This window comes from Lipomyces tetrasporus (genome assembly GCF_029532465.1).
Source record: "Lipomyces tetrasporus strain NRRL Y-64009 chromosome Unknown POJ06scaffold_8, whole genome shotgun sequence".
Lineage (NCBI taxonomy): Eukaryota > Fungi > Ascomycota > Lipomycetes > Lipomycetales > Lipomycetaceae > Lipomyces > Lipomyces tetrasporus.
The window spans coordinates 146,210-158,851 of NW_026611603.1; the positions used below are offsets into that span (position 1 = coordinate 146,210).

The window sequence follows — 12,642 nt, forward strand, 5'->3', positions numbered from 1 at the left end:
CGCTCACCTACTCCACTCATCCAAACGAACTGTCCATCCATTTGACTTTTAAGTTTGGTTGAAATTTTAGTGCGGCTGAGCTGACATTCTGGATCCAGTATATGCACATCGGGCATAAGCATTTGGAGAGTTTTCGTGCACTGATGCCGCTTATTCAAAAAGCAAATTTAAGACCGATGACTGTGACACTGACCATTTCGGCATTAACAGCAGTCTTGGTGACCTCGAAGCCCAACTCAAGGCTGGATTGATGCCGGATTGGATACCGGATTGACAGTAAACGAAGTTAAGGAAGCTTGGTACACCTTTATGTTTACGAATTTTTTCCCTAAGCTTGAATGGAATATACACGTTTATGGGTGTTTTCGAGGATAGAAATGCATAGACCGCAGTTACAAACTCATATCAGTATTGGCTTAAATGTCGTGATTTCAGTACCACAGTCGATTGAAGCGTTTGACGTCATTGAAAAGCATCTTCGCAAGACACAGAAGGATGCGGCAAAACGATTTTGTCCAAAGTTACGGAAAAGAGAACTAAGAGGCGTTGGTACATTGATTTCATGCAAAATCATATTATCTTAAAACTACGAACCTATTTTTTATGAGCTTACATTGCCAGATCGTGGAGTCATTAAACCGCGTTGCTTAACCTTAGCCCAGGGACTAGAAAGAACGTGCCGTACTTGACATTCACTCTACTCTCCAAACTGTCGGTCACTTAGTCTTAGCAAAATCGTAAACAAGTATTATTAAGGAATACATTACAATTTTAGGTCTATAGAGTGGTAATGTCGATGACAAAACGCTGCATAACATCACCTTTCACCAGGCGCTCATAAGCAGAGTGCAAATCCCGGGCATCAATCACCTCGATGTCGGACATAATTTTATGCTGGCCACAAAATTCAAGCATCTCCTGTGTCTCCTTAATTCCTCCAATAAGCGAACCTGCCAAATTCTGGCTCCGCAGCACAAGAGGGGCTGAATTAACTGTGGGCTCTAAAGGGCCAAAATACCCAACGAGCACAAGAGAACCTTCAGGAACAAGCGCCTTAACGTAAGGGTTCACGTCGTGCTTGTACGGAACGGTGTCAATGATCAGGTCGAATTGGCCCGCTGCAGTCTCCATCTGCTCAGGGTCGAGGGATATTAAAAATTGATCGGCCCCAAGACGTTTAGCATCCTCGGCCTTCCCATGAGAACGGCTGAAGAGAGTAACATCCGCGCCCATAGCTTTAGCAAGCTTCAAAGCCATATGACCGAGACCACCAAGACCAACAACGCCGACTTTCGAGCCAGGATGGGCACCCCAGCGACGGAGCGGGGAATAAGTTGTGATGCCAGCACAAAGGAGTGGTGCTGCCCCAGCAAGGTCAAGGCTTTCCGGTATGGAAAGCACAAACTTCTCGGTGACAACAATCGTCTCGGTGTAGCCACCATAAGTACGAGAGCCATCACGACGGTCGACGCTCCCATAAGTGAACGTCGCGGAGTCGCAGTACTGCTCTCGGTCATTCTTGCAGGTTGCACAAGTCTGGCATGAGTCTACCATGCAACCCACACCAACAGAATCTCCAACCTTGAATTTAGAAACTTCAGTGCCAACACGAAAAACTTTACCAACTATCTCATGTCCAGGAACCACTGGGTAGGCGTAGCCATCAGGTCCCCAGTTGTTGCGCACGTGGTGAATGTCGGAGTGACAAATACCACAATACAGGATCTTGATCTCAATGTCGTCAAGCCCCAGGTCACGTCTGGCGACAGTTGACGGAACGGGATACTTGCCGGCCTCGAGTGAAGCAAGACACTTAACTTTGGTGGGCATTATAATGTTTTGCGTGAGTATGAAGATTGTACCGAATTGTGGAAAGGTCTCTGAGTGCGAACTGCTTTATATGCTTTTGCGATAACTCTGATTTGATGTCGAACGAACAGGAGATGTTAATTTTTGTAAAGGGTCAAGGGTAACTTGTAGTTTAACCTTAGTCACCCCTCTTAACTCTACTACGGGTTCAACGGCGAGGCAGCGAAGCTAATGCAACCTGCTTACGCTTGACCAAGCGTCGGTGTGCGAAAACCCGGTCAACCTAGGCGATTCAAACGGCTCAAACTTAATGCATGGAAAGCCACGAATGATGTCAGGGAGCCATATATGCTTCCATACGCTGCATGACTAAAATTGACACCACTCCCAATGGACCTGGACTGCAAGGAGTGTATTTCATTTACATTCTTGGTCCCAGGACTGGTCGCTATTCTATATGGTCACGATTTGGTGATATCGGGGATTATCGGGAATATTATAGCAAAGCGAACGAGGCCGCCGATATTACATAGCTGAACGCCGATAATCTGAAACCGCATTAATCCCAAATGACACGTTGATACCAACTTAATCTAGTAATTTTTCTTATTGTTGAGACTAGTTGCTAAAAATCGTATTTGTACTGGATACATTCCTAAACCAATATTCCCATGTATCCTACCTCCGAGAAGCACGGGTATCATTGATGTGGCTGATAACCTTACAAAACTTATGCCGCAATTACACGTTTTAGTGAGGATGAACGAATGGTAACTCGCCATAGCAACCTAATTATTAATTGATGGACTAAAATTCCCTACTTAGTTGCATTTACGTCCGGTAAACGGTTAAAAGGTATAATGTAGGTGCAAGAAGATTGAAGAGATCCGGCACCTTAGCTGAGAACAATACTTCTGATTTAAGAAATTTTGCCGGTTTATCGAAATACTCCACGATTGACCGAGATGGAGAGACCACCGATTAGGGCTGTGCGAATACGAATATTCGCGGATTTCAGCAATATTCGTTATTCGTAATTTATCACGAGACATAACCAAATAAGCTAGTAACTTGCCTAATTAGACAATAGCTAGATAGCTTCCCGCTGGATCAACAATTTCCTCCTCCAGGGGCCTCCTAGCCCTTGTCTTAGGAATTTTCTAAATCATCTTCTATAGTAGAAGGCGAGTACACTACCTGGTGGAAAGTCCATCTCAAAGATCGGCTCTCCAGCGCCCCTCATATTGGCCAATGCTGCTTGACGAAAATGCCACTTTAGGAGTTCGTCTCTTACACCTTTCTCATTGTTGTGATCTCGACAAATAGGGTCAAGTTCTATTCTGAAAATATCCGTATCGAAACAGGTTATCTTATAGCCATCATCTGGGTTGATCGAGAAGCTAAAACTATCAAATTTCTGATGGATATTAGACAGCATAAGCAGTTCATTCTGGCATGAATTTATCCCCGTGTCACGCAGTCCTATTCGGTTCGAATCCGTTCTGCACGAAATATTCTTCGCTGGAGAGTGGGAAGATGTGGGCGGCTTCAAAGCCTGTCCAATCATTCCAACTAATCTCTGTGTTCACAACGCCAGTTATCACGCACTTCCCATCTCTCTCACGGACCCGAGCTCGGAAAATATCATCACTGCCGGTGACAGTTCTTGAAAGAATTCGGGTAATGCACGGCTCGTCGGTGATAGATATTGTGTCTTTCTAAACCTCAGAAGCAGCAGAAGGACTCATGAGAAGATATGTTACCTTTGCGAGAATGTGGTCTTATGTCATAATGACCTGGCTTGAGAGCATCATCAGTTGGCATCAGGTCGATTCCGGTCTTCTCAATGTGACTCTATATGGACCAGATGCAACAATGAGGATGCCGAGCATAGAGAGAGAGTTTTTCTGCGTTACCGATGGATTCAATCGCATTCCACCGAGAGGCTTCTCAGACTCTGAAAAGAGGTAAAAGTGAACATCTCGGCCTGTAGCCCTGCTACCGGCCAAGAAATGCCGAGCTTATTTTAATAGAAGACGACGTCTCTATCCGTTCGAGCTTATACCCAGCCAATTTCCCAGCCAATTGCGGACGTGCGGCACTCGACCATCCTTGAGACGGACATCCTGATGAAGCTCCTCGAGTGAGCGAGAGGATATCAACATATCGTCCAGATAAACTACCACAATTCGTCTAGGAAGGGACGAATGTATCATTGATGAACCGCTGAACGGTAGCAGGAGCATTAGTCAGCCCATAGGGCAGGACTAGATACTCATAATGGTTATGGGTTTGATTCCTGCTCATTGGGAAACCGCTGACTCTGTGACCAGCGAGAAGATAAGGAGGCTCAAATATCGAGTGACGGCGTCATACATATCACGGCCAAGTGAAGGTTGGCGCGTTTGGGGCAACATCTGGACACGAAAGTCTGAATGCTGTTGCAAGCAAATATTCGTTCATTAACCAGCGACAACCGCAACAAGTACCGTTACGACGCGCATTGACAGCAGGAATTCAGAAATAATCAAGGGCCGTTGCCAGGCACTCTGTCTGCAAAGGAGTCTCCTCTTAACATTATATCGCGCTAACACAAGCTTCGCGCCGACGTCTTCATTTTCGGCACCTGACAAGCAGTCGCGTCAAAAAAATGTCAGTACTTCTGCATTTTCGATAGCTTATGAATAGCTGATGGGTGATGTAGGGTCATAGATTTAGACCGAGGCCTAAGGGCATACCTGAGCATACCCACCTCATCCTGACCATGCTGCAGATGTCTGATAGGGTCGATATTGGAAAGCTCGCCCCGAGCATGGGCATCCGGATTTTACCAAATTTGGGTACCGCATGTATTGGGCTGCCAGATACTCCTCTCTTTGGTCGCATTCATCTCTAGATGTATATTGAGTCACACAAAGACGAGGGTGTCGTGTCGGGGCAAATGTCGCCAGGTTAGGGTGAGTTGTTCAATGTCAGGACTGTCTGTTCGAGGTCATCCCAAAAAAAAGTATTGTGCGGCAACAAAAGCAAGCCTGCAACCGGAAACCGCCGGTGGTGTCTGTGCCAAGTATCCCTCAACTTTACTACTGGAACTAGTCGCCCAACGTGCAACCAGATCTTGGGGAGTCACAGCTCCTTAGTTGGGTGATAGCGGCTGTCAGCCTCTTGGATGAACTCGGTGTCATATCTACGAATAATTTGGGGCAGTGCTAGAAGATGGAAACGTCTACCCCGCCGAGGCATTGTCCACCCCGGGGCAGATCCTCTTCATCGGCACTCTCTGCACAGCCATGTTCACCAACCAGGTCGTCTTGGGAAACACGCTGTGCACCGTCGGCGTGATCGGGGAGTCCTTCGGGATCTCCAACCAGGGCCAGCTGTCCTGGCTGATCGCCGGCTACAGTCTCACCATCGGCACCTTCATCCTCATCGGCGGCCGTCTGGGCGATGGTTTGGTAACAAGAGGGTCTTCGTCATCGGCATGACCTGGTACGCCTTGTGGTCCCTCGTCGCCGGTCTCGCCGTCTACTCCACGCATGTGTTCTTCGTCTTTGCACGGGTCTTCCAGGGCATGGCCCCGCGCTGACCTTGCCCAACGGCCTGGCCATCTTGGGCCAGTCGTACTCGCCCGGCCAGCGCAAGAATATATCGTTCTCCTGGTTCGCGGATCCGCCCCCTTTGGCGCCATTGCCGGTTTCTTGTTCGGCGGCCTATTCGCGCTGGCTGGTGGCCGTGGATCTACTGGAGCCAGGCCATTGCGATGGCTGGCGTCGCAGCCTTCGCCGCCTGGACCACCCGCCTCTGCCGGTGCAGCCGGAACGGAATCGGTCGTTGCGTAAGAAGCTCGAGGGTTTGGACATCCCGGGCGGACTGACGGGTGTAACAGCCCTGTTGTTGTTCAACTTTGCATGGAACCAGGTCGGGGCGGCCTTCTTCTGTATTGAGGTCTATTTGGCCAAGGCACCCATTCTGCCCCTCGCTGCTTTCAATTCGGATATTGCGTTCGTCTTTGCGTGCACGGCAACCGGCTGGGCGTGCTTTGGTATCTGGGTGAGTTCCACTCTTGACCCAACAAAAACATCAAAACTAATGCCGAACATAGGTCTTCTACATCGGACAAGTCGCGCTCAACATCAGTGGTACGACTGCCGTCCAAATGGCGGCGTGGTTTACTCCTGTCATTCCTTCCGGTTTGATCTCCGCTCTGGCCGTTGGCAAGTTGGTTGGCAAGGTTCCTGCGTCGTGGATCATGGTTGTTGGAAAGGTCGCCTACCTTGTTGGATCCATCCTCGCCGCGGCTCGACCCCCGCACACAATTTACTGGACATACTACTTCTTCAGCGTCTTCATTATCACCGTCGGTATGGACACCTCGTTCCCCGCGACAGCCATGATCTTCTACGCTCTGGCTTTCACCGGCGTCCAGGGACATTTCAGAACCCGCGCGACTTGCGTCGTCTTCGAGTGATGGCGTGAGCTCTGGGAGCTCAGCCGCGACCCCTCCATCACCCTCGACCTCGCTCGCACTCGTCCGCGTACTGGGCGAATATCCTTCATTGCTAATGAAGGGTTCCTTCGTTTCTCCAATTCTCCACCTGTCGCTCTATTCGCTCTATAGTAATGTTGTTCCTGACATGACTTATTTACCTCTGACCCCGATGGCGATCTGCTGCAGCAGCGGTATAAATTTTCCGGACGTAATCGATTCTTCAGGCGGACCATGGACGCTGCACGGGAGAGATTGATTGGAAGTTTTGTGCGTGCTGCTGAAGCCTAATTATGCCTAACCCAAATGCTGACCCACCAATTAGCCGTCCTACCATTGTATGCAGCAATGGGATGCATTGCATGCCATGCTGATATACGAGAGCTTGGAGCTGAGGGACAGCGTTAGCGATGAATCCGATGCATGGAAGCATACTCCGCGAGTTTATTTCACCTTTTCTTCTGAAGGTACGGCGCTCCTTCTACCCGTTCCCCTCCCTCTTGTCTCTTTCTATTCTCCTCTTTCCTTCTCGGTCTCATTCGATTTTCCTGGATGGCACTAAACTCGCATTTACTTCGCAGATGACAGAACGCTATCTTCGATCATATCCTGAGATTCGCAACCCGATGTCAATGTTTTCTCAGAGCCGAATTCGGCCCCATGTCGGACAGCCACATCAATATGGGCCCGGTGGAGGATCACCGAGACAGCAAGGAGAATATTTTTCTTCGCCAACATTCTCAATTTCTACAGCAATCGTGATCATAGTACAGGAAAGCAATTGCCGTACTATGAACCACTTAATGAGTAATGACGTACTCATCCTTAACATGCCATTGCCCTGCAGCCAAGCCGCGTGGTTAGCGCGTGATGAGGAAGATTGGAGCCTTGCAATGAAGAGGCATCCACCTCCGACAAACCATCTTTCATCCGGCTTCAATAGCCGTGGACGTGACGCATTATCTTCGGAAATATTTTTGAAGACCATTTTGTCCAAGTTCACTAAAGAGGATCTCCTAGTCGAAATCGGTACAGGTGTTGGCTTTGTGGATTCCGACGAACCGAGACGCCTCATAATTCTCTGCGCTAGCGAGCAATTTGCTTGATTCTTACGGCTTAACTCAGGTGGCAAAAGACCCTCTCGGGTGCTCACAGAACGGTCCGTTCGCGATGAGATATATGATTTGCGGCAGCTCAAGATATAACTATACCGGCAGGGCGCCGGCATATCATGGAATCGACTCTCGCATGATCGCAAAGCTGCCATACAATGGAATGTGTCAAGTGTTGAGGTCATGGTTTCGTGCTGGTATTACCAATGACCTAAATCCTTTGTTCCTTTCAATCATGGAGGAGAAAAGACAGCTTGAGAGCATGCACCTCAATGATGACGAGTTCAGAAGACGGGAGCTATCGTGGCTTATTGGTAAGGCGCAAGAACTGGTTGCTGAAGAAATGATTTAAATTGTTCAAGGGCAAACAGCAGAGAGGCAGCCTACATGGTAGTATGGTATTTTTACTCAAGACGACTTCAAAATTGGCATAAAATCTTAGGTAGGCTTCTACTGAGGGGACGGTGACAGTCATAGTGGGTCACCCCATACACTGAAGTCAACTACACTTACACCATCTACATTTGAGGCGCCCGTTGATACACTACATTCAAGTCTCGCTTATTAATATACACTTACTCCACACAGACAAAAAATATGTAGTTGATGTAGTTGATTGGATCTCTGACGATATGCGATATGGGAAAACCCCGGCGATATCGTATCGTGAACAGCCCTACTTTTGTTCAGGCGTTCAGCCCCCTGAATGGCAGCTTACTTCTATAGGGGTACACCAAACTCTAATAAGGATAGTCGATAGGGCTCTAACACTACTATATCCAGTGCTTGTACCCTGGACAGCTTAAAGATGCGTATGAACCGGGCGGCTGACCGCGGCCGCGCGGCCTGTCATGCTCCTATCAATGCTGGTCTCTATACTTATTTAACCTCCCGTATTACGTCGTCCTTATTTCTTGGAATCCAAATTCTAGTGAACACAGACAACGATTATACGAGCAAAGAGTGGCCTGCGGCTGGAGATCAGACATGATCGAAAAATGGCGAACTTTGCAGATTGACGGCAAGATAGCGATCTAATGAGTGGTATGGGTTTCCCGCTGTCTCATATAACTCGGCTGACTTCAATTATAGGTGCTTTCCGACGATGACCCCGACAGAGATAACAAATTAGCTCGGCATATCATACAATTTCAGTCAGAGAAGGAGTCGATCCTCGACTCAGCCTCCTTATTTGGAGGGAAGCCACGTGCCCACGTGCATTACCTGACACACCGCGGTTGTTATTCCCGTCGGTCATATATCGCTAGATTCTGAGAATGCTGATCGAAGTCTCGCTGATCGGTCACAAGGTCTCTACTGTATCAGTACGTTCTACATCTCAAGAACGTTGCAAGGCAATGGGCTTGGTCGAGCTGCGATGGATGCAGTTGAGAACATGGCCGCTAATGAACCTTTGTGCGCGAAAGCGCTTGCTCTCGAGATGATTGCTAGGGAATTCACTCGTGATGAAAACCGTGGAAAGCTTTTGGCATTCCTTACCCCGTGGTATGACGTCGTCTCTTTTCTCTTGAGAGCGCGTTTACTGATTGCTGTTCAAAGGTGACCAACCAGGACTGGTATGAGCGACGTGGTTACGACGTCTTTAAACGGGTGGAACAAATTTACGAACAGCCGGATCTAAGCGGTAAAATGTGGGATGTCCCAACTGTTTTTATGCAAAATAGTGTGACCCGGAGTGATTCATAATCAACCTTTTGTTGGAAATCCGCAACGCCTTGTACATAGATTTCTCAGGCATTTCGATTTTGTTTGTAGCGAATGCAAATATTGGCGGTTTTACTTTTTATTCGTATAAATCGTATTCGCTATTCGACTCAATGTGATGTGAAAACATGAAAAGAGATGCAGGACATATTGAAGTCGTTTTTATGTGGATTGCATTGCTCGACGAACAGCCAGGGAAGTATATTTATGATTTGCGTAATCTGGATAAAAGAAAACGTTGAAATGAATTAGAACGGTTTCGGTGGACTGTGGGGACCATCTCATATTATTTAGAGCCTTATCTTCCTCTGTGTTCTCTACCTTGTGTACCACGTCAAGAAGAGATACAATCTGCTCTATTATTCGAATGCTGTCGGGACGTAGGTGGAGGTTGTAGATCCTGTTACGCTGTGACGGCTCCGACATTGCCGAGAAACTGGCATAGCAACTGTAATCGTGATCACCCATCTCCTAATTAACCGCTCTAGGGTAGAAGGAATCCATGTGGTAGCTCTTGAGCCAACAGCGCAACCGGTGGGACGTCTGGCTGAGTGTGGCTTCTGCATGAGCAAACATCTGGTCGTCTGCTTCTATAAGGATGCAGAGCTTTGCTTTATTGTATGAAGGACTCACGAGCGGGGCAGCTTGCTAATACCCTAGATAGAAGCCTTCTTGACCCGTAGAAGATCGAGAACTGGGTTTCTGAGCCGATGCGATAATCGCATTAAGGGCTCGGTCTTGAAACTAGATCGGCCATTTGGTATGCTTGAGCCAAGGAGTCGTCTTGTTGCCATCAGGACAAGAGTACTGCTCCTTCTGCTGTTGGATCTGAGCAACTTTGCAATGAGACGCCTATCTTCGGCAGCCTCTTGCGCTAGCAAGATGTCAGTCGGCGAGGTTTTTCGACAGCATATTAAAGCAGAGCAGACAAAAAAAATAGAGAGAGAACAGATAGGTAGGCAAGAACTCTAGATACCCTCATAAGTATAGATGCACCATTTATGGCGATACAATAATTATTATTAGAAACTAAAATTAAAGATTCGCAATATTATCTTCTTAAAATCAACACGTGTCTACAATGGAAAAAAGAAGGGTCAGGGTTATTTCGATACAAAAAGGTAAGAAGTCGGAAAAGAAATAGAGATCGTCCTTTAAAAAGGATATAACGTATTACTTAATCATGTTCTGTACGAGCTCACTCAAACCAGCCGTCATTAGGGTCACCGGACAGATGAAACAGTCAAACAGAAATTGCAGTACTTAATTACCATTTAATTTCACAACTTGCGTTGAATATCCAGAAATCATGGTTTGCATATTTAGCAAATTCAGAATTAGCTTCAGTTTTGGCGCGGCTTCGCAACGAAAACGCGCATCTGTGCCTCCACAACACAACAATCCTCATATTTCAACCAAAACATCGCTTTCAGAAACTTTCCTAATTGAGCAATGTAATTCATTATATTAGTACATTTTAGAATGAGAAACTAACATACTGGCCTAGGTCGGAGACCACGAGATGCCCGCTTCCACCACCCTCGCAATGACCCAGAAGTGTGCATAGATTTGGCGGATATGCTTTGGAAGTGCGCATTTCGTTTGGCGGATATGCTGAACGTCGGCATGGCTGCACCGATCTTGAGCGCATGGCTGCAGCAAAATCAGCCCTAGCCCTAGCACGCCTGGCGAGAAGGCCGTACGTTGCAAGTAGCACACCGCCTTGGCAACGCACTTTTCCCACGGGTTAGGGCTTATTCTTAGCGTTCCCTACACCTCCCCTACACTTTTAGTACTGAGCAACGGCACCCTGCAACGAAGCTTTACCGGGTAACGACAGGGTAAGCCCGGTTTTTCGTATGGCGTTCCCCTACTCCTACCGTACTTACTCCCCTATAATAGGTCGAAGCAAAAAAAAAAAAACCGGCTATCCTGTCCCGCCGGGAGGGTAACGTGCGGATTTGTATGCCGAGCCTCGGCAGGGTAACCACTCCTCTCCTCCGTTGACCAGATTCACATAACTTGCAAGCACTGTCGGAATTGGTCTATCAAGGACTCTGCTAGATCGACATCTACAACTAACATGTCCTATCACGAACTCGTTGGAATCGGGGACTATGAGGACACTCACATTACTGGCAGATCAATACGCGAAGGAATCGGACATGTAATTAGTGTTGTAATTGGGGCAGAAGGATTGTTGGCGTTATCTTCTATTTGACTATAGATACATGCAGCCATTTTATACCTTATCCTCATCTAACCCTTGACAACATTCGGCCTCCACCTGCCGTAATCTGAAACAAACTGCCGTAATCTGAATGCCGTAATGTGAAACAACTGCGATCTAGACTACGACCTTATTCCACAATTAGGCATTTGTACTTCATTCTTCTTTTAAACCTTATTAAGCGTTAGGTCACGTGCCTGACTATACGATTTTTTGCGAGCGACTCAGGTGATTGCTCGTATAGTTAATCGTAAACTTTTACAGCTAATCGTATAGTAATCGTATAGACTATACGATTACGAGTTACGAGTTGCTCGCAAATCGTACCCACCCCTATAGTGGATGTAGGTTTTGAAAGTCCGGATGCCGGGGAGGGTTTTGAAAGTCCGGATGCCGGGGAGGGTTTTGAAAGTCCGGATGCCGGGGAGGTTCCTGTAATGGAGCAAGACTCGTCGAGAATTCCGGTTGAGGTCGAGAACTCCTCCACCTGGATCTCTGCGAACGACTCAAGCTGAAGCTGGTGGATGGCGATGCTTCTTCATCGATTCCATCATTGAGCAAGAAGTAATCAGGTCTGTTTCGACGAGTGTTCATGCGATCATTTTTGATTGGTTGATTTAGAGGTCGTTGAGATTAAGTATAGAATACGATCTTTGGACAGTTGATAGAATGTAGAATATTATTAAGAGGCATGACGGATCTTCAAGAATTCTTATATTCTTCCAATTTCTCTTCCAGAACCTCTACATCCAATAAACACTTTTAAACAAAGGACAATTACAAATGACGCAATAGCCGAGCACCTTAGGTGTAAGTGTCGCGCGAGACCGAGACAGTAGTTCACGCGATGCCCACGGAGTACACCGACATGACCGAACATAAATGCCAAAATGTAGTCATGAATACAAGAGCTCGCACAGTACCGAACAATCTGTCCAATGTCTCCGAGAACAATGATTCCCGCGGCGCACATGTTTACGGATCGCGGCGATCACCGACGAAAATACCAGATCAAGCAAAGCGCTTTGGTCTACCTGCTCCATGTAAGAAATTCAAAATTATCACGTTAGTGGCTTAGCGCAAATTTTGGAAGGCGGATTGGCGGATTTGGCGGATATCCGCCAGGTATCCGTCGGTATCTCTCAACTTCAAAAAGGCGGATGGCGGATCGCGGATATGGAAATTTTTGGCGGATATCCGGATCCGCCACCTGAGCGCTTATTATTATTATTATGTTCTGTGATAATAGAAACCGGCAAACAGCCGACGACGCGCGGCTG

The 12,642-nt window shown here is 47.3% G+C and overlaps 4 protein-coding genes across 4 annotated transcripts; 2 read left to right on the forward strand and 2 right to left on the reverse strand.

Moving 5' to 3' along the window:
• Positions 1–758: 758 nt before the first annotated feature.
• Positions 759–1,911, reverse strand: POJ06DRAFT_296415 (chaperonin 10-like protein). Its single transcript, XM_056190547.1, has 3 exons — positions 1,787–1,911; positions 1,072–1,759; positions 759–999 (listed from the first exon to the last, which is right to left on the reverse strand). Exons 1-3 carry the CDS (start codon positions 1,828–1,830, stop codon positions 778–780), a joined length of 954 nt encoding a protein of 317 aa, XP_056041991.1. The 5' UTR covers positions 1,831–1,911; the 3' UTR covers positions 759–777.
• Positions 1,912–2,888: 977 nt separating this feature from the next.
• POJ06DRAFT_292120 (uncharacterized protein) lies at positions 2,889–3,743 on the reverse strand (the record flags this gene model as incomplete). Its single annotated transcript, XM_056190381.1, has 5 exons — positions 2,889–2,969; positions 3,002–3,259; positions 3,318–3,523; positions 3,573–3,663; positions 3,684–3,743. 5 exons carry the CDS (start codon positions 3,741–3,743, stop codon positions 2,889–2,891), a joined length of 696 nt encoding a protein of 231 aa, XP_056041992.1.
• Positions 3,744–5,099: 1,356 nt separating this feature from the next.
• Positions 5,100–6,438, forward strand: POJ06DRAFT_292131 (uncharacterized protein; the record flags this gene model as incomplete). The annotated part of the gene is made up of 3 exons (XM_056190382.1): positions 5,100–5,259; positions 5,378–5,859; positions 5,912–6,438. The coding sequence occupies 3 exons, from the start codon at positions 5,100–5,102 to the stop codon at positions 6,275–6,277; spliced, it is 1,008 nt and encodes a 335-aa protein (XP_056041993.1). The 3' UTR covers positions 6,278–6,438.
• POJ06DRAFT_257326 (uncharacterized protein) lies at positions 6,420–7,568 on the forward strand. Its single transcript, XM_056188134.1, has one exon. The coding sequence runs from the start codon at positions 6,706–6,708 to the stop codon at positions 7,399–7,401; it is 696 nt and encodes a 231-aa protein (XP_056041994.1). The 5' UTR covers positions 6,420–6,705; the 3' UTR covers positions 7,402–7,568.
• Positions 7,569–12,642: the final 5,074 nt, after the last annotated feature.